This window comes from Physella acuta, unplaced genomic scaffold, assembly GCF_028476545.2.
Source record: "Physella acuta isolate Inbredline_101_S28 unplaced genomic scaffold, ASM2847654v3 ptg000800l, whole genome shotgun sequence".
Taxonomy (NCBI): Eukaryota; Metazoa; Mollusca; class Gastropoda; family Physidae; genus Physella; species Physella acuta.
The window spans coordinates 254,817-277,852 of record NW_026732318.1 but is presented as its reverse complement, the minus strand read 5'-3'; the positions used below and the strand labels follow the sequence as shown (position 1 = coordinate 277,852).

Genomic DNA, 23,036 nt, shown 5'->3' with positions numbered 1-23,036 from the left:
GTATAAAAGGGAGAGCAAAAGGTGAACGGGTGTTGTGTGCTAGGACTTGGGACTTGAACTGTGGCAGTGAATGTAAGATGTCTCCATGACTTGGAGTCGTGACTGTGACTGTAGTTGTTGAGTATCTTCTAATATGGATTTACCATGAATAACTATGGATTTATCATTCTCACTGTATATAGTGTAAATAAAGTCATCATTTGAAGTTGCCACTATTGCTTGTATTCCTGTGTGAAAACTAACCCACAACAACAAAGAATTCATGTTGTTACCGTTGACCATAGTTTCTTCCAGGCATCTCTTCGGGGGGGCGAAGCCCCCCCCCCCCCCCCCCCCGAAATTTTTTTACCGCCCCCCCCCCCCCCCGAACGAAATTAAATTTATATAATTTATATAGAATATATATTATTTTAACAGTGTCCGCCCCCCCCCCCCCCCCGAAGAAAGGCTACCGCCCCCCCCCCCGAAAATTTCAAGTGCCCCCCCCCCCCCCGGAGAAAAAAGTCTGGAAGAAACACTGCTGTTGACATGTGGGCTCATCTAATTAAATACTAGACACGAGTTAGCCACTCGTATTTAAATTTTAACTGTTTCATATACTTGAATTTTACTCCTGTTGTTTACTTCAAATTTTCAGAGAAACTGTCTGCGTTTATTGATACCTGCCCAAGAAGTATTCTGTACAACTGACGGGTGCACAAGAAGGACAAGTCCAATGGAATTGTAGCTAAGTGTCAAATATTAGCTTAGGCTTTGACTTGATTCGTTAATTCCTTTAGTTTTTATTTTAAAACTGGTATCCAATTCCTGTATTTAGTGTAGTAGTCTATTATTTGTAGAATAGGCCTACTTCTGTTAGTCTGTCTAATACTGTCTAAAAATTAAATTAAAAGAGTTGCAGTGGGAGGAAGAAATGGAATTGAAAGAGAGAAAATGGGCTATCAAGGTCAGTATCTATGATTACGAAAGAACGGAATAAGAAAATATCAAGGCAATTGAAAAACAAGAAGACGAACTTATAGATGATTCCAGTTTATAAACCGACGAACAAATTCAACTTTTAGATAAACGTATACAGTGGCGCATCGACACACAAGCACACTTGCTGATGACCGAGAGCAGAAGCGTAGCGAGGGTGGGGGGGGGGCGGGGGGTGTGGACCGCACCGGGTGACACCATTTAGGGGGGTGACACCAAGGCAAACAATAGCAAATATATATAGAGGAAAATTTGAGCGGGGGGGGGGGGGGAGGGGGTGCAAATCGAAAATTTGAAAGTTTGACCCCGGGAGGGTTGCTACGCCTCTGGGGGTGACACAATTAAGTGCCGCACCGGGTGACACCCGACCTTGCTACGCCACTGACCGAGAGTGCCATGCTTGAGCAACTGAAAAACTTGACAATATTAGAACCTGAAACAACACCCGCTATTATACCAGACCCGCCAAACCGGTTACAGGCAGAAGATATCTAGAATCTTTTCGGTACGCCGAGCCTTGAAAATGACTTCGTTGAAATTACTTCCCCTATCCTGACTGACTCATCGTTAAAAAGTTTCATTAAAAAAACGTTTTAATAACAAGCTTTTATGTACTGATGCACTAAAGAGTAGAAAATAAATTATAGACTACTTTTTAAATAACTATAAAGAAAAACTTGGGTCTCTTCCTAAACATTAGTAAAAGTATCCAATAGATACTAAAGTGACCCACGCTTTTCATTATAATTATATAAATAGTAGTCTATAATTTATTTTCTACTTTTTAGTGCATTAATACATAAAAGCTTGTTATTAAAACGTTTTTTATGAAAACATTTTTTTAGTACTTTACATGTTTTATTTACAATAGAGTTACGTGACTAAAAACCATTGCGCAGCTATTGAACGTAAAAAGTTCCCTTTCAAACCTGACGGTCTATGAGGCAAGTGAAGTAGAGTTCACTAGTTTCTGTGACCTCGGCATATGAAGAGATAGTGTGGTCAGCACTATGCCCAGCCGCCTTTACTTTCCCTAACGTGAGTTAGGTACCTATCAGAGTTGGGTGGACTCAGGGACGGTCTACTGACTTGAACCCGGATTCGAACTCGAGACTTACGGGTTAGCAGTCCAGCTGTTGAACGTGATGACGCGCTTTTGTCGTGATAACGCGTGTGGACAAAACTGCCAACTAATTTGGTCAAAATTTTAATGAATTCATAAAAAATTAATCAGGCGACCAATTAAGTCAAATTTAATGTCACGATGCATTGTCTTCATGTCTTGACCCACGTACCAATTAGGAACCGTATCTGTCAGTTAGAAGTGCCTGCAATTTCGCTCGGCCGTTTCGATCTAGACGGACGACTGACGAGGAAGTGAGTTAAATAAAAGCTTGTAAAAACACACCGGATGCTCCAGTCTACCTTGATTGTACGGCTCGTCATGACCCGCGGAGACAAAACAACAAACCTACCGATGACGTGAGTGTCAGTCTTATCAGCCCCACACCACATACCAAACCTTACCAGCCCCTGGCCAGATAACATAGATTTGCATTTTACTGCTGCATGTTGAAAAGAATGACCAGAAGGGTTATCTGAAAAGGGTACCCTCCCCACACCATTACCCAGAACATGAACCAAATCGCAGAGCCTGACACAATTGTTTCAACGCTTAAAATAGTAAAAAAAGTGACGTGGGCTGTCAACTTCTGTCCCAACGCCCCTTTAAAGGACCTGCTACACTAAACACAGCGACAGGAGGTCAATACCCCTGTGCGACACCACTAAACACGGACCGGCCGCCTGCCAAAGCTCTTATTTGAGAGTAAGGGACAATATCTCGATAGATAACGATGGCATATACTTCAACAACGAACAACAAGAAACGGTAGATGACATTAAATATACGAACCAGACCAGGATCCACAGCCCTAACCACAGACGAACAACGAACAACAGTATCAGTAAAAAAAAGACAAGACTTTTAATAAAAATAAAACAGCATACGAACATATAAAATGAACACATAATTGAAATGGATATTACCAAGAGCCCTATACGGCCAACCCAAACACGCCCAGCCCCAAAGGACAAAACCACGACAAAAAGGAAAACATTTACACCCCTTCACTGATCCCTAATCATGAACACATAATTGAAATGGATATTACCAAGAGCCCTATACGGCCAACCCAAACACGCCCAGCCCCAAAGGACAAAACCACGACAAAAAGGAAAACATTTACACCCCTTCACTGATCCCTAATCATGAACACATAATTGAAATGGATATTACCAAGAGCCCTATACGGCCAACCCAAACACGCCCAGCCCCAAAGGACAAAACTACGACAAAAAGGAAAACATTTACACCCCTTCACTGATCCCTAACCATGAACACATAATTGAAATGGATATTACCAAGAGCCCTATACGGCCAACCCAAACACGCCCAGCCCCAAAGGACAAAACCACGACAAAAAGGAAAACATTTACACCCCTTCACTGATCCCTAACCATGAACACATAATTGAAATGGATACTATCCAGAGCCTTACACGGCTTACCCCAACACACCCAGGCCCAACCTTCAACATTCAAAGCACACGCTGAATGGTAAATACGTAAGACAAAATTATTTATCCCAAACATAAACCTGACTTCATGATATTACAAGAAACAAATCTAAAAATAAATTCACAGCAGACAAGTTCAGTCACAACTTAGGTCTAACTCTGTTAATGAATATAGTAATCTAGTGATTTAATTATAGCTCACTTATCACGGGTAGCGGATCAATAATTTCTAACAGATCAAACAAGTACAACATAACAGACACGCACGCCGACTCAGACGGAGAATTAACAATAGTTACAAACGAGTGACAAGGGGAAAAACTAAGCATAGTCAAAGTGCATGGAGCACACAGACCCAACAACAGTAATTTTTATGAAAACCTGGAAAAGTTATTGAAACAACAGATACAATCAACATGACATCATGTAAGCCGGCGACTTTAATTTCGTGGAAGACAAACTAGACATTGTAGGACCAAAAGGCTTCATTTGAAACCGCTTAACGGCAGATAAACTACACGCCAACTTTATCAACAACATTAAAACATACTTCAAACAAGTCGACACATACAGAGCACGCTATAGAACACACCATACAATCCACCCACGGAAGCGAAACATCTTGGAATAGATTCCGACTAGACAGAATTTACGCCCCAGTGGACATAAAAATCAACAGAGTAGAACATCTATTACCAACTCTACAATTTAGCGACCATAATGCAGTTCTTATAAATTTAAACAACGAACGGACACAAAATAAACAAAAACGCAACACGTACTTGAAATTCAATAACACACTATTACTAGACAAGCACTACATTAAAAATTTCAAAGACATAATCCAATTTTACACACAGTCAGCACCAAAAACAAACACAATTTAACACTTGTAAGATTTTAAACAAGACATTAAGCGGACATCAATTCAATTTGGCTGTAGCATTAACAGCGTCAGGGCCCACATAGAAACTAGGCTAAAATAAAACAAATATAAAAACCTTTATAACAAGCTTTTAAATGCGCTGAAAATATGAAAATAAACAAACTCATATTCTTTTAGAAAAACTTTGTTCGCTAAAACATATAACAAATCTTTTGCGCAACCAAAGCTTTATTGAAGAATAAAAGTTTGTTTATTTTCTTATCATAAAGGTTTTTATATTTCTTTTATTGTCAACGTTTTATTAATTTATTCTAAATGAAGTTGACACTAGACCTATATTGGCTTCGACTAAAATAAATTGCGTTAAAACCCGACAAGTAGATTGCGATCTTTAAAAGATAGTTTTCTTCCCCTTCTACTTGGTCGATACACTGGCGACCAACCGTGACCAAACGCCATTCAGGGCGAACCACATCTCACCAAACTGGTCGGGTGCTAGCGTCTAGCTAATTTTGAAATTAAACATAGATAGGCTTGTATTATCATCAAAGTGGAACGTATCTGGAAAGTTTGAACAAAATCGCTACCTTAAAAGCGGGTCAAATTCAGCTTAAAGATTAGCCACAAACTCACAAGCAATCAGACGTTACGAACTAAACGGAAGCTTGTATAAAGCTTTATAGCGACAAGATTTTAAATGACTTGAAAATAACACAAAAAAACTAATTTACTTTCTTTCATAAAAGCTTGTTTTTGCTAAAATATGTAAAAGATCTCATGATCGACCAAAGTAAATTAGAAATCAAATTAGTTTATTCTCTTATTTTCCGACTCTAGATAGATCTAGATCTAGATTTAGACTATCTAGATCTAGAATCTATTCCAATAACAAATTTCTATATTAAACTATTTCAGGCCTTAATTATTTTATAGTTTGTTAGTTTATTTAGCTATGGAATTGGCTAATTTGGGATAAAATTTTAATTTGAAAGAATAGGGCCTATTCGCGTAAGTTAAGTTTCTTAATTACCTCTTTTATCCTACATGAATCCTAAGGTGACTCAGTAGTTGAGATGATAGTGTATTTGGTACCATGCGAGTGGTACTGGTTCGAGACACACCCACTTTTTCAATTTGTTTTTTTTTTATATGTGAATGATAAAGTTGCCTATAGGGACTTGGCGGAACACGGGGCAGGTGAAGTAGAGTTCACAGTTTTCTGTCTTTTCGATATATGAAGTGATTGTGTAGTCAGACTCATGCTCAGCCGAATAGGTGTTTTTAAAAGACAAAACAACACAACTACCATTGATCAGCCGAAATCTTTTAAGTCTCTTAATTTGAAGTCTCTTAATCAGCGAGTGCATTGAATATAGTTATGTGTTGACTAATACTGTATATATTTGGTTTTATATATTTTATATATTTATATTATATATATATATATATATATATATATATATATATATATATATATATATATATATATATATATATATATATATATATATATATATATATATATATATATATATATATATGCAACTCGGGTTATAGACATGCTTTTTATTTAATGTTTTTCCATATTTAAACTTTTAAAATTATAATAGAATCTCGTAGGAAAAAAATTGCGCACAAAGTGAACAGCAAACAATGTGTGTGTAATAGTGCGGAACATTAGTACTTAATAGATTCGTATGCGCTTTTTTTTTGAGAAATCAGAAATCGCGTAAAGTACTACTTCCGGTCACTTGAAATTACTAAAAATTTGACAGAAAACAGAGGATTAGATCTTTTACTTCAATGTGAAATTTCTTCTATCAGAAACAGTACTCACGTTATCGGCTTTTGAAAACCGAAAGTAGAATAAATTTTACTTCACGTTAATTATTTCATCAATCTAGCTGTAAGGGTACTCAAGTTATCGTGTTTACAGACACACACACATACACACACATGCACACAGACATACGGACAAGATTGCAAAACTATGTTTTTCCGACTTAGGGAGGTGTAAAACGTCGAGATTTGCAAAAGTATTGTAATCGTGCAAAAAAAAAAAATCGAGATTTTTTACAAATCTCGACGTTTTACACCTCACTGATACGGAAAAACATAATTTTGCAATCTTGTCCGTATGTGTGTGTGTGTGTGTCTGTGTGTCTGTGTGTCTGTCTGTGTGTAAACACGATTACTTGAGTACCGTTACAGCTAGGTTGATGAAATGTCATATATATATAAGTATTATATCAAAATCGTAGATCCGTATCAACTTTTGAGCGATTTCCGATAACCGGAAGTGGTACTTTTTCTACTTTGAATTTTTCAAAAGCCTATAACTTGAGTACTAATTCAGATAGATAAATGAAATTTCACATGTAAGTAAAAGATCTAATTCTCTACCTTCTGTTAAATTTTGAGTAATTTCCGTTGACCGGAAGTACTAATTTACGCTATTTCCGATTTCTCAAAAAACGCATGTAAATTTATAAAGTACTAATAATATTGCGCACTATTACGCACATTTGGTTTTGGTGCTCGCTTGGTGCGCAATTTTTTTTTCTACTAGATTTTATTCTATTTTTAAAAGTTTAAGTAAACAAAAATCATGTCTATATTCCGAGTTGACATCCCACGTAATGTTATATTAGAATATTCGAGAAAGTTTAGGGGAGATCACTCCCGGTTTATTTGGTACACGATTACAATACTTTCTCTATAGGCCTACTCTGTATACGAACAAGTAAAAAAAAAGAAGGGAAAGAAATGTACTAAAATAAACAAAAAATAACTTTTTAATGGGATTATCAGCGTCTGGAAATCGTTGCAACCGTACCAATGGTCGAAGAGTAGCGCTTACGACTGTTAAATCAACCGAGACCATCGATTTATTGGGGAAGACAACTAACATACAACTTTTTAATTTGGTAGGTTACGCTACAAAATACTAGTAGTATTGTAGATATGGGAGTGATAGGAGGTCGTCCGCCCCGGGGCGACGATCATTTAAGTTTATCTACAGCTGCATTTCTAAATCATGTACTTAAGGACTTTGCTGCCTTTTCCCTTAATTTGACTCACATAAAACAGACAAGTAATTTACTATAAGCGCATTAACTTATTACTTATTTTGAAATTTCTGTACTTCTAATTTTGTCGAAAGGTAACTAAATCTAACTTCAGTTCAAATAAATAGGTTTTGTATTGGTTTTCCCTCAGTTTTTTTTCCCGCTCACCTATAAAAAAGGCCCGTTTTTACCATGCCACGAAGAGTAATCAATCTTGATCTCAGTCTTGAATTGACCGAAAGTTTTTTGTTGAATAACAAAATATTTTTAAAAATATTGTGCGGTCTAGACGCCATATGAAATAGACTTCTTATAAAAGTGTTTAAAAATGTTTACGAAATTTAGAGACGAAAAATTCAAAAATGAAAAATAAAATGCTATGTTTTAAAATATTTCTTTATTAAAAATATTAAAGGCTATAGAAAAGTAGAAAATGTTACATGTCTTCATATGTATTTAGTGTTATATACAACAATCACGACTTCAAACTAAAACGCATTACGACAAGATATGTTTAGATGGATGTTCAGTACAAAATAATTAGAGAAAAAAACACAAATGATAATATGATACTGCTGTATCGGAACATGGATATAGAATAACATTTGATACTTTTTACTGTTGAATAAAGGAAGCAATATGCATTGTACTTGGTTTCATTGTTGATGTATTCAAGTCAACATAGTGATAGGTAAGCTGATGTGAATTGTAAAAAATGAACATACTTCAAATCTAAATTAAAAGGGCAGAGTTAAAACTTGTTATACACAAAAAAAACCTCTATAATGTAATAATTAGATATAAATATTAATCTTTATGTAGAATACAATAAGATTAGATGTGTTTCTTGGTTTCACTTTCTTTTCTATTTTCAAATGATGAATCCTTAAAAACCACCACGAAAGGACCAACACATGGCATTTTCATTTTAATCAGCTGTAAATGAAAACACATTTAAATACCATAATTAACAGGAGAAATAACAAAATAATAATCATATTAATTTTTTTTTACGCAAGATATATAAGTTAAAATGTAATCAAATCCTAAATTAGATGTTTTAAGAGTTGAACATCGGTCTCTATTATAAGCATAAATGAATAATGCTACTGCTTACCTTGATATTTCCTGGACTTGAGTTTATGTCTAACAACAAGAGTGGCAATAATAGATATAATTATTAAGCCACCCACTCCAACACCAACTCCAATTCCAATTTGCTTGTCTCTTGTCTCTTTTTCAATGTATCTGTGATACAAAATGTAAAGATAATAATAGGCACGTCTATCAATTATTAAACAACTCCTGCTTTTTATGTAACCAAATAAGAAACAAGATAGCCTACTTTCTCTTGTTGACACTAAAACGTAATTTTGATATTTTAAAATAAATGCATGTAGCATTTATACACTAAATTTCATATAAAAACATAAAAGATAATATTTTATTTAAGAAATAAGCAGTTCTCAATGCTTTGAAATCTTTAATAATTATCATTAAAAAAGTTTTAAAAAAAAAACCACGTTTCTGATTGAACTAAAAAGTAGAAAATAAATGCTATACATCACAATAATGCAAGCGATCACTCTACTATAAGCGATGAAAAACGTGGGGGCGCCGAAGTAAAAGTTTTTTATCGGTCATTGTTAATATAAGATGTAAAAGTTATATTACTATTGATTAGATAATACTATTGACTTTTATTAGGGAGCTTGTAGAAAGTCAACAGTATTAGAAACTGTAAAAAAATCACGGCGCCCCACGTTTTTCATCGCTTATAGTAGAGTGATCTCTTGCATTATTGTGATGTATAGCATTTATTTTCTACTTTTTAGTTCAATCAGAAAACGTGGGTTTTTAAAAACTTGTTTAATGATAATTATTTTCTACTTTTTAGTCTTTGTCTGTTTGTTTGCATTAAAATCTTGCTATCGATTTTATCTTTTCGCATTCACTTTTTTTTGGGGGGTAAACGAAGACAACTCGTAAAAAACACGTGCCTTGAACCCGTGTCGAGTGGGTTAGCAATCGTGTGCCCAACCACTCGACCATATCGTCTCCCCCATAATGGCCACCAGTTGTTACGTTCCGGTTGTTTGTACACAAACACCGTGTGACCACTACTCAGTAAGCCAAAAGAGGAAGAGTATCGAACCTTGTTTTCATCAAATTACAATTACTGGGTTATGTCCCTTTTCCCACGTTTTTTGTACAAATATATAGTGGTCTAAAATGAAATATAAAATGTTTCCATGGATCAATTTAGTAATAATAACAATTGAATATTCTATTGTCATCGGAAACAAAGCTTCCCTGAAAATTTCAGCGCGCTAGCTAACTGGGAAGTGCCCGAAATTTCGATCGCAAGATTTGATTGGAGAACCAAACAAACAAACAAACAAACAGACGCGAAAGCAAGTTAAAGAAAACGTGGGTAAATCAGGCTGAAACATTCTAAAAGCTATTAAATAGTTTGTAAATATGGGTTTTTTATGCAAAGAATTATATTGAAACCACTTTACAAGCCATGGTATATAAACAACTATTACACATTACCCTTTTCTACCCTGTTGTAAAACCTTGTCTTTAAAACTCAAAAATATTAAAGTTTTGACACCCTTCATGGGAATGTTACCAGCTGGGAACATAACTGTGAAATTATTTACGATGTGATCTTACTGGATTGTAGGCCTTTTGGGTCTACAATTTCTAATGGGTTTTTTTCTGCATGGATGTGAGTAAAAGTTATGTCATGTGGGATTCAGGGTATTGGACATTGATTTTCATGTGGCTGACATAAATTTCCGCGGAGGAGGTAGACATTCGGGATGGTGGCAGGGAGGCAGACATAATTTCCGCAGAGGGGGCAGACATTGGCTAAACTATATATTTTCTATATAAATCTTTCTATTTCTTCGCCCCCCCCCCCCCCCTGAACAGATGCCTGATAGAAAATGGTTGTTTGACAAGTATAGGTCTAATGAGGGGTTCTACTTCGCAGGGGCGGATTAAGCTTGAGTAAGGCTGGCTGAAATTTTCTTGTGGCACCTATTTATAGCCTATGTATATATGTAAACATTATATATATATATATATATATATATATATATATATATATATATATATATATATATATATATATATATATATATATATGTATATATATGTATATATGTGTATATATGTGTATATATATATATATATATATATATATATATATATATATATATATATATATATATATATATATATATATATATATATATATATATATATATATATATATATATATATATATATATATGGTTCCATGACAAATGATCTCAGGACAAATGATCTCAGACAAAATATCTCAGACAAAATATCTCACGGACAAATGATCTCAGGACAAATGATCTCAGGACAAATGATCTCAAGGACAAATGATCTCACGGACAAAAGATACCAGGACAAAATATATCAGGACAAATGATACCATGGACAAATGATCTCAGACAAAATATCTCAGACAAAATATCTCACAGCGAATTTTTAATAGTATTTACGATGATTTTAGTTGAACTTTTTTTATTGACTGTTAATATGGTTTTGTTTACTTTTTTACGTATAATAATTGTGAATAAAATGAATTAGTGAAACCTAACAAACCATCAAAAGGTGTATTAAGCAATTGTAGTAGAATTTGATTTGAAAAGTAAAAATTAAAACAAACTTACTCTTTTAGCCTGAAAAGTTTGATAAATGATAATGAATAAAACAAATAAAGTAAAGTTATTTATACAACATTAATGTTCATATCACGCGAAATATCTTTCAAAAATGTGATTGTGTCTGAAGGTTCGTAACGTTAAACTATTGTTTTTATTACATCATCAACACAAACATAACGTGTAAGTTTCTTTTCTGGTAGGTACATCGTTATGATCACACGTCTCTAATACTATGTGATCATCTATTGTGTGAACTCTTGCTCGACATGTCCTAATTTCACATTTCCAAATCTCTTTGCCTGTTTATGGCAAACATAAATTCACCAGAAACTAATGTCCAAATACCTTTCTGCGAGGTATGGTAAGAGACCATAGCAAAGCAATCACCATTACTACTGGTTTGTTTGATGCACACTACGACATACTTAGCTCCGCGATGACCGCTGTCATTTAAAAAAGCATTAGTCACCTGATCACTAAGGTGTGACCGACGCATAACAATGGACGTTATATGCTAGTCGTATTGTCCATGGAGGGCGGATGTCTTTCCCTTTGGCATGTCTCTACCATCAAACCTTGATACAAAGGTGTGTCCTTATTGTTATTCCATCCTCTGTGATCTAGTTTCGTCCACCTGACGTGGTAGGATTGTCTCACGTTTGTCAAGCACACCTACGCAGTCTTTCGAAATTATTTCTTTAATCTTGATATACTATATTACTAATACTAACCTTAAAATGTTTAGTGCAATATGACTATTTTATACGGCAAACGTTGCTTACAATTATTATATAGGCCTATAAACAATATTAAAAATAGTAAACAAAACCATAAGACAGTCAACAAAAAAAAAATTCAGATCAATTAAAATCATCCAATACACTATTAAAATTTAGGTGTGAGATATTTTGTCTGAGATATTTTGTCTGAGATCATTTGTCCATGGTATCATTTGTCTTGATATATTTTGTCCTGGTATCTTTTGTCCGTGAGATCATTTGTCCTTGAGATCATTTGTCCTGAGATCATTTGTCTTGAGATCATTTGTCCGTGAGATATTTTGTCTGAGATATTTTGTCTGAGATCATTTGTCCTGAGATCATTTGTCCTGTCACCATATATATATATATATATATATATATATATATGTGCGCCGCCCTTGTTGTAAATATATATATATATATATATATATATATATATATATATATATATATATATATATATATATATATATATATATATATATATATATATATATATATATTTACAACAAGGGCGGCGCACTGGGGGAGTGCGATTTTTTCTCTATATACGGAATATAAAAAATAAAATTAGGAGATCATAAGTTCAGATCTTAAAACTAATTTCTTATGAATTTTTATATAGTGGTTCCGTCAAAAACACTTGATTTAATGACCCAAAACTCCCAAAAATTTAGTGTTTTTACCAGATCTAAAATTTAAACATTCATAAGAAATTTGTTTGAAGATCTACATTTAAATTTTTTAGCTGAGTACCAAAAATATGGAAGAAGATTATGAATTCATAGTAGGAAATCCTACTAAGTGGTTAATATTCAAGATTGCCGCCATTGTCATAGTTACCAAACAAAATAACCAATTTTTTAAAAAGTGGAAATGCATATTCGAATGCACCTCAATAAAGCTGTAGAAAAAAAAATTGGTTTGCTCTCTAGTATTAAAAAACATTAAAGGGGAGGGGAGTTTTAAAGTTTTTCATGGGGAACAACACATAGTTTTGTCTCTTTTGGTAAATTAAATGGCTTATCATTTTAACCCAATTTAAACACGGTCACAAATTTTCATTGATTGCAAGGGTATCTTAAAATGCTGGTAGATTGAATGTTTGCGAGTGAAAACTAATTTACAGTGAAGACCCTATACGGTATTATTTTTTTTTAGATTTTTGTTAACAACACTTAACGCGATCTGTTGCTATCTGACGACATTGATCTCAATGGCCCCTAAAAATCGGGGGCCCCCGGTTGCAGCACTCTCACCTCCTCACTTAATCCCCTACTGCTACCTCGTCGTCATTTGCATTGTCGTTTTAATTTTTATCGTTGAAACTATTTTTCACGGCGTTGTCATAAGCATTGATGTAATCTATCACTGCAAAGCATGTTTAGCTTGTGGGTCGAAGTGCGTGATACGCTGAGTATACACTCTGCAGCATGCAATGAAGTGCGTCAAATATGGGCTATTCAACATATTACATGTGTTCATTGTTATCTTTCAGATGTGCCCCTTAACAATTAAACCCCAGTGGGTGAACATCACTAACATCCCCACTTAGGTATTGGTACACAATAAAACCACTTTTTTTTTTCTAGATTATTACATTTTAGAATGAATTTGTAATGTGTTCTTATTTAATGTATTTTTATTTTAATATTATAATTTTAATGATTATAGTTTACTAGACAGGAAAGGGAAGTTCAATTCTTTTGCACGTCACTATCTGCTCAACCTCTCTAATCAAATTAAATATTTGTCATGTTCTTTTTTTATAATTCACTTACTGTTTACAAACTGCCACACCATCACTGGCAGTAACACATATCTCATCATCACTGCAGGGGTCGACCTTTGACCTTGCTTCACACTGGCTAACTTCATTTGTAATCACTTTGTAAAATAAAATATATGAATATTTTAGAACGTTTTGTCATGGTCATAACAATTTTTTTAGATTAAGAAAATAAATTAATATAATTATTATAAGTTTCAGCGACACTATCGTTAAATACAAATAATGAGCCAAAGTATAGTTTATAAATAGTACATCTGATGCTACAGCTATTTTTGAATCACAATTCTATAATAAAGAATATTTTCCTCTACTTCACAAATGTTGGTAATTTTGTATTTCTGCAAGTGTAACCATATTTCTAGTTAATACATCAATGTCCTTATTATTTTAAACATTCATATAGATTGTATTATCAAACACATTATATAGCAGTATTTAGATGTTACATTCCTTAATAATCATACTCTTTGTTTATTACATCTAACTCTCATCTTTGATTTTTAGAAAACACTGCTAGAAAACACTATTATTCACCAGTCTCCCAAGTCGGTTTTAATGCAAACTAGCAATTTTCTACTTTCAGTTTTAAGGCAGTTTTTAACACGATGAACAGTGTTTGAACCAGAACCACACACTAAACCAGGGAATCGAATATCTATATTTTTGTAAAATAATTGAGGTGCCTCCAATTCTGGACACAAATTATTCCTATTATTATAGTCATGTCGTGTCAGATTTTACTATTTGAAAAAAAATACATACAAACTGAAATCTTTAAACTAGTTATAATTTCACAGAGAATAATCATGAAAACTTACCAAAGTTATTAATTGTGATTGTTGCATTAATCTGGTATGTGCCATTGACAGTCACCAGATCCATGTTGAGCTTAGTCAGAGCTTTGATAAATTCACCAGCAGGGTTTGTGTTGACACTTTTATCTATGATTGCTTCAGCCACAAAAATCAAACTGCCTTTTCTAAAATAAACAAATGTTTACAAATTTGCACTATATTTTTATTTTATAATTAAATTAGAAGTGATGAATACAATGGAATCAGCACATTATTGTAATGTTTTTAAAAAAACCAAATTGATTAATATATTAGCATTTACAAATTAATTCCACAATTTTAAAAGAGTATTCATATATTACTATTAACATACCTTAATGCTGTACTTCAATTATAAAAAAAAATTGTGAACTTAAATAATTCTACCTTATATTTTTCACAACAAAATCCAAGAAACCTGTAACCATCTTACTTAGTTGGTTTTTCATCTAAATAAATACAGGATAATTATGTGCAAAATTGTTTAACATAACATAAGTTTTTATGCAAATGATATCTATAATCCTAATACTAAGTAATAACAAAGTAAGTAAGTTTCCCTTTCTAACCTGACGGTCTATGGGGCAAGTGAAGTAGAGTTCACTTGTTTCTGTGACCTCGGCATGTGAAGAGATAGTGTTGTCAGCACTATGCCCAGCCGCCTTTACTTTCCCTAATGTGAGTTAGGTACCCATCAGAGTTGGGTGGACTCAGGGACGGTCTACGAAACCGGACTCGAACTCGAGACTTACGGGTTAGCAGTCCAGCTCTCTACCGCTAGACCACTCCGTCCCTTCAATAACAAAGTGTATAACATTAAAATATATAATTTCTAGACATAGACATTTAATACATAATATAAATAGGTTCTTTCTATAAATTGAGTATTCAAGACACTTACTGCACCCTGCAATTCCTTTATGATTGCTTTGTATTCTTCTGAGTTGTTAACAAATAATATGTCTGGTGGAACAAACAATGGGAACTTAAGTTCCAACACCTTTGAATAAATCACTGGGGAAAAAAACAATTTTAAAAATATGTTTGTTTGAATCATTAAAACAATAAAATTAAATATTGGTATAACATATAAAAAAGCACAAATGATGAAGTTCAAAAGATTATTTAAATCTTAAAATGAACATTATTAATTTTGAATTGCTATTATAAGAAAGAAAACATGAACCTACATGTGCAAGTACCATTGCTGGTCATTGTGAAAGTATCATAGCAAGAACAAGTGTATCCACCAGGATTATTAGTACATTTTTGATGACATGGTTTTACTGTTGCACATTCATCAACATCTAAACAATTTAGAGATCATATTAAGATAATATTTACAGCAACAAAAAAACTAATATAAACCAATAGTTTTGAAGAGGCAGCTGACAGATATGTAGAATTATAGTGAAAAACTAAGCACAACAGTTTTATAGTAAAAAAAATGCTAGTGCATAACTTTTAGTAGCTTTGTTTTTTAATAAATATTTTTTTTTTATTTTTAAAAACATACCAACACAGTTTCCAGTTGCTGCCAATGAATATCCCATTGGACAATTGCATGTGTAGGAACCAATGGAATTGTTGCAAATTTTATTTGATGTGCAAGGGTTACTAAAGCACTCATTGATATCTGTGAAAGAATATAAAAATATATATAATTTTAAAAATGTATTATTTGTACAATTACTACATTTAGAATAATTCATTGTAAGAATGGATTAATATTAAAATTTTGAAAATAATTGTAAATTAATTTTAATAAAGATCATTAAAATTTTCTATTGTTGCAAGTTTTATTTGAGTTGCAAGAGTTACTGGAGCACTTGTTGATATCTGTTAAGAAAATCTAAAATCTGTTGTTAATAAATGTTTTTTTTTTTCAAATGTTAATTTTTGTATTTAAACTACAATAGAAAGTTAATTAAAATAAAGAATACATAAACTTGACTTTCTTTATTCAAAACACAAAAATAAACCCAAATATAACACAAACACAAAAACATACACAAACGAAAACACAAAAACAAATGCAAACACAAACCAACCACAAACACAAAGAAAATATAAGCGCAATTATAAATGCAAAGTGTTCACAGTCTAGCCCGCGGTGCCAAATCGCACCATGCTGATGTGCCAGCAGAACCGCCTGATTCAACTTAGTTAACGACTATAGTACCCCAACTTATTCCTAGTCTTATGCGCTCACTTAAACAAACGTAGGCGCCATAATGAACACGAGAAGGCACGGGGCACCAAATAACACCCTGTCGGGGCGTCAAAGGATGCCGGACGGATTATAGATAAAAGTAAACATAGAGGACATTTAGTAGCTGGCTTCTAAACTGTTATTGATTTTAAAAAATATTTGCGGTGCAAATATATTTATATATATATATATATATATATATATATATACATATATATATATATATATATATATATATATATATATATATATATATATATGTATATATATATATATATATTTATATATATATATATATATATATATATATTTATATATATATATATATATATATATATATATATATATATATATATATATATATATATATATATATATATATATATATATATATATGGAACAGTTAAAAGTGTTTTGATATAACTAAATTGATAAGATTAAGGTAACTGTATTACTTGAGCATGGATCTTGTGGTGCCCTTCTTGTATAGCCATCAATACAATCACATGTGTAGCTTCCTACTGAGTTTTTACACTGTTCAAAACTTCCAGTACAAAGGTTGGGTTGTCGACATTCATTCACATCTGAAAACAAATGTGTAATTGATTATCAAAGCATTTCAAAATAGATATTTTAGGTTTTATCATCAGTTAGCTTTTACCTGAGCAAGGACTCAATAATGTTGAACGTTGAAATCCTGTAATACAGGTACAAGTGAAGCTGCCTATCACTCCATTGACATTGTCACAGCTCTCATAGGGGCCGCATGGCCTTAGTGTTAAACTGCATTCATCTATATCTGTGTAACAAAGGTTATTTGTGAGATATGTTAACAGCTTAAAACATGTATACAAGATAGTAGGCAAGATATAAAAATAAAGCATGTTTTGTAATTAAATAAACAGTAGTTTAGAGAGTTTCTAATTGTTTGGCAATGAAGATTTTGATTGGCCTCTCTTCTCTTCTTTTTTCTTATTCATAATTAAAATGGGGATTTTTACTCCCACGCAATTGAATTATTACGTTTCAACATGTTTTGCACCATAATTTTTTACTCAGATGTCACACTGCTTTTCTTTCTGGATTTTGCTTCCATAGCTTTTGTTTACCCAAGAACAATGTGCTATGCAATTGTTGTTTTAAATTTTGGAGTTTTTGCTCCTAGATGTATTGCTGCCGCCAGCTGATGGGCCTCATCTGCACAAGGTTTAAACTCAGGGTTTATGGGCAGTACTATAAAGAACTATAAACTTCATAAAGTAAGAAAAGTAAAGTTTCTTTTTCAAACCTGACGGTCTATGGGGCAAGTGAAGTAGAGTTCATATTTATGAATAAAAAATCCTCACCAACAGGATTGACAAAATTAGATGAATCACTTTCTGATTTAAACATGTTCACAGTTTTTACAGCAACACTTTGACCACTGATGTCAATTGTTGTAGGTGTGTTATAGTATTTCCTGTAGATCTCAGCACCCACACTGTTATACAGGTTAGAATGCACACCAGTGCTGGCTACAAGTGCAGCTGTTATTGCTGTCCTTTAGAGAAAAAAGATTCATTTTAATCTTTTCTATATAATTTGAAACATATTTATGAAAATTATGTTAGTATTTATTAGTATTATGCACTTAACAATAGCAAACACAATCAAATTTGATAACTAAAAACTCAAATGTACAGTTTTTATGTCATGCATTAAATAAAAAAAAAAAGACTTATACTTACTCATCAACATCTGCACCAGAACTACAAAGAAAAAAAAAATTAAGAAATAAAATAAGGGTAGTTTAAAATATAAAAGAGTTTCATAAATAATTTGCGTATGCAAAAGTATGTGGCTAATAATTAGATTTTTTAAATACTATTTTGTTTACTGACAGATTAATTCAGTGTTATGTAAAGTTGGTTATTTTTTCTTCTTACATTATTGCTAGGATTGAAACTATGGTCAGATTTAGAGTGGTGAAACCAGCAGATAATATACTTATTATTAACAAAAAGTATTATTTTTTCATTTAATTTCATTCATTTGAGATAACATTTGCTCAAATTCTATCCATGATACAATTTTCAACTCAAAATGTTATTTTTGTGTCATTCCTTTGGTATAACTAATAATTAAATAGTTTTGATATAATGAGAGATATTCAATACAAGTAATGATCCTCTTTACAAAGCATTAGAAACATTTTTTTAAAAATGTATCATAAATTTAATTTCTTAGAAAATTTGACAAGTCTGTATATCGTATTAGTGAGGACAACACATGTCTATATGAAAATTCAAAACAACAATATTTCTTCAATACTTACCTAACATTATAAATTAGAACACCAACAACATTTTTGATGTAAAGAAATCTATCATTCAACTAAAATGAAAATCAATATATAAGTAATTGCAGAAACAACAATTAAATTGCATTCCCTTTAAAAATAACTGAAATTTTACTTTAAAATTAAAACAAAAGCACCAAGGATCAATGCATGCTGATTCTATATTTAGGCATAGCTTACATTAGTTTTCACAGACTCCTTTGTTTCAGCATCAAACAATGAGCTGTATGTTTTGTTTATTGTAATTCTCAAATATAGAAGTTTTTCTGCTGGAACAGCTAAATAAACAATCATTTTATGGATAGTAAGTAAAATATTAACATCAGTTAAAATATTGGTGAAATTTCAGAATGGTTTTTAATTTAAACATGTTTAAAATTGTTTAGAATTGTTTATTTATGAGTATACACTGATTGCATTATGTGATTATACATTGATTTGAATTGAAAAAAAAGTGAATTTTGTTATTACAGAGGTATTGAAAAATTTATTGGTTATACCTTCACACTGGGCAATATCAGAAGCAGCTCTTACAAGAGTGAACAAGTTGCCAGGGCAGTGGACACAATCCATCTGATTACTGTTTGACTGGTAAGAACCAAATGGGCATGGCTGACAATTTCCAGTCACAGAAATATAGAAGCCTGGACTGCAGCCAATATCATCTGTAATCATTAAAAATTAATACTTAAATAAGAAAGAAGTATTAATAACATTAGAATCAATGTGTTGTTTTAAGTATTTTTAAAAGAAAATTTGGGACCTAAAACCTAGATTAAAGTTAGAGGGCTAGAGTGAACTTTTAAGTGGAAGTATAGAGATATGTGGTGCTTTTAAAATAACAAAATATTAATTTTGTATATTTTGTAAAATTACTATATTGTAAGGTCTAAAACTAAAATACAGTTGTATGAAGTAATTTGAGTTATTTTTTCAAATTATAAAAAGTTATAACTCACCAATCACATTCAAATTTAAGCTCTCACTAATCTGAGAAACACTGAGGCTGTTTCTAACAGTACACGAATAGATTCCTGAGTTGGTAGCAGCTGCTAGTGAAATTTGATAAGTGAATGCAGTCTGTCCTGCATCACTTATATAGCCACCAGTTGCTTTAAAAATTATCTGACCATCCTTGTAGAAAGTTGCAGAAACTACTGGACTACCAGTAGAAAGGCAGTAGATAGCAAAAGATGAACCAGCTTGTATTGGTGTATTGGCAGTGATGAAAATTTGTGGCTTGGAAGGTGATAGTCCAACTATAGATGAATTTTAGCATTGATAATTTTTAATTATAAATAATGGATAGCAAAAAAGCATGCACATAGACAATTTTAAATTAATCACAGAATTATTTTAAAATGTAATTATTCAACTAAAATGAAACTATGACTTTGGATGTAGGTTAATATACATGTAAACCTTTTTCACTTTTTTATTCATCTGATTCTATTTAAATGAATTTTTTTTTTTTTAATGCAGAGTTTTTAAGATTACTTTTTTTAAATTCTACACTGCCATACTAAAGATTCAGCAATTTTAATTTTAAATTGTAAACATTAATCAAACCATAATCTATTCCTGTTTGTGCCCAAGACAAATGGGGCAGATAAGTAGAGTTCTCTGTTTCAATGACTTCTTTATAAAGTGGTAAGTATTATTCCTAGATGCAGTTGCTTTCCTAATGTGAGTCAGGTGCTATTAAGAGATGGGTGGACTCAAGTATGCCCTATATACTCTAGTTAGGAAGCTGAATCAAATCCTTTCGGTTTAAAAGTTGTAAGCTCTAACCATCCAACTACTCTGTCCCTTTAATACCAGACATACTTACAATTAATGATAAATTCTGTACTCATTGGTGTTGTCCATTCCATATTTCTTTGCTGGCATGTGTAAGTTCCTTCATCATATTGAGATATTTTATTTAAACTGAGAACATTTGATGTCAATCCCATATTGATTCCATTTTTTCTCCAAGTAATTTCAATGCTGTTAGATTCCACAAGAGTGTTGCAGGTTAGGGTGAGATTAACACCCAATGAAGGAGATGGCACAGAAGAAGTAATGGTTGGTCGATCTATGTAAAGATTATATTTTTAACATAAAAAAAATTATCATTATATTACTTGCACAATGGTCAATGAAAATGCACTTTTAACAAACAAATATTATTACATTGTCATATTAATGCCTGTATAAAATAACACATTAACATAATATGATAATCAATTGATCATAAATAAAACATTGTTATACTCACCAGCTATTCTTACTAAGAGAGGGTAACTCATAAAAGATTGCTGTGCTTCTCTGCTAACTTGACAAGTGAAATTGTAGTCTCCTTTTGTAAGTCCAGAAATGGTAAACATGCCATTTGTGTTTGCAGGCTGAGTAATTTGACGATTTTTATAAAGTGTAAAGTTGTAAGGTGATTGATTCGTACTAGAAATCTGGTAGTCATTTATATGCATGACTTGCACAAAGCAACTATTAAAAAATTAAGAAGTTAGACATTTTTCTGATAATATTTAAGATAAGAGCTGAGAATAATTGGTAAAATAAAATAATTATTTATTATTTTATTTTTTATTTAATATTTGTTTTGTCTATTATAAAACCAAAATAACATTTAAAAAAAGTATTTAGCAATTTTTATTATCCACCTATATTATTACTTTAAATGTAGTGTATCTCCTTCACCAAATGTGTAAAAGACTGGTCCATCACCATAAGGATAGTATTTGTTCTTTAGGTCGAGATAGTTGGCATTAAACAATAATATTGGTTGTAGAGGTGGTAACACTAAGAAAATATAATATCAAACATTTAAAAACTCATAATAGATTCATAACAAACAAGACACTAATTTTTTTTTAAACTCATGCATGTCTATTTAATTTATACGCGCCTCTATTATGATTTGGATAAATATAATCAATGTAATTAGTCACGTACATGAAATAAAAACTGGGTCTGAAACTTTTTCCAACCAGTAATAGCTGTAATCTTCATTTGAACGATTGGAATAAGTGCAAGTGTAGAAGCCATGATCTTCTACTGTAAGAGATTTGAGGGACAAAGTGGGTCCAGTTTTCATTATGTTTGAGAAATCTTTCTGCCATGTTATTATGAAGTTTGGTTGTGGTGTCAGTATGTTGCATGTAAGTGTTATGTTATCACCAACTTGTGGATTTACGTTGTTCATGGTAACTTGAGGCTTTATAAATCCTGCAAATATATGGATTATAAAATAAACAATTGAAATATCTTTTCACTTTTTTTAAAACTATTAACTTAGTTTGAAAACAATATTGTATATGTTGAATCTTAAAGCATAGCTTTAGCCTTGTTTTCAAATTTAAAAAATCTTCCATTTGCTTTTTCTTTTACATTTGTAAAAAAATATAAAAAAAAGATTTATATTAAAATACAGCCCACCTAAACTTCTGGTAATGTACACAGCTTTTGATGGCTGAGATTCTCCAACTGAGTTGAGTGCTGTACAGGTATAGTTTCCTTCATTAGATACAGTATTAGCATCCACTGAATAAACCCTTTGTATGCTAAATTTTCCTGAGAAGTAAAGCTCATCCACATAGGGAACATTTTTTACTACATCTCCATTTTTATAAAGCCTGAAACAGGAATTGTTTAATGAATATAATATATTGCAAAATACATACACTTAAAATAGGTATGTTAGCTAATAAAATATTAAGATTAATAATCATGATCCCACGTATATCAATACTCTCTCAATTACAACTAACTTTATAAGCATATTATGCAAATTAATTGACAAAATGGTCAAGTAGTAAATCACAATGCTTCTTATTTAAAAGCCGTGAGTTAATTTCCAGGTTGTGATCTGGAGGACAC

General features: G+C 32.2%; 1 protein-coding gene across 1 annotated transcript in view; it reads right to left on the bottom strand.

Moving 5' to 3' along the window:
- Positions 1 to 7,931: 7,931 nt before the first annotated feature.
- Positions 7,932 to 23,036, bottom strand: part of LOC131951114 (uncharacterized) — a 46,580-nt gene continuing 31,475 nt past the window's right edge. The window contains exons 13-29 of the mRNA XM_059313400.1: positions 20,989 to 21,234; positions 20,117 to 20,416; positions 19,658 to 19,822; positions 19,338 to 19,435; positions 19,134 to 19,192; positions 18,547 to 18,567; positions 18,166 to 18,359; positions 17,481 to 17,618; positions 17,275 to 17,403; positions 16,124 to 16,243; positions 15,798 to 15,914; positions 15,509 to 15,621; positions 14,995 to 15,056; positions 14,593 to 14,753; positions 13,764 to 13,869; positions 8,629 to 8,759; positions 7,932 to 8,447 (exon numbers count right to left, since the gene is read on the bottom strand). Coding sequence (XP_059169383.1) covers positions 8,440 to 8,447; positions 8,629 to 8,759; positions 13,764 to 13,869; positions 14,593 to 14,753; positions 14,995 to 15,056; positions 15,509 to 15,621; positions 15,798 to 15,914; positions 16,124 to 16,243; positions 17,275 to 17,403; positions 17,481 to 17,618; positions 18,166 to 18,359; positions 18,547 to 18,567; positions 19,134 to 19,192; positions 19,338 to 19,435; positions 19,658 to 19,822; positions 20,117 to 20,416; positions 20,989 to 21,234 — 2,168 coding nt within the window. The 3' untranslated portion in view covers positions 7,932 to 8,439. The remainder of the gene's footprint in view (positions 8,448 to 8,628; positions 8,760 to 13,763; positions 13,870 to 14,592; positions 14,754 to 14,994; positions 15,057 to 15,508; positions 15,622 to 15,797; positions 15,915 to 16,123; positions 16,244 to 17,274; positions 17,404 to 17,480; positions 17,619 to 18,165; positions 18,360 to 18,546; positions 18,568 to 19,133; positions 19,193 to 19,337; positions 19,436 to 19,657; positions 19,823 to 20,116; positions 20,417 to 20,988; positions 21,235 to 23,036) is intronic.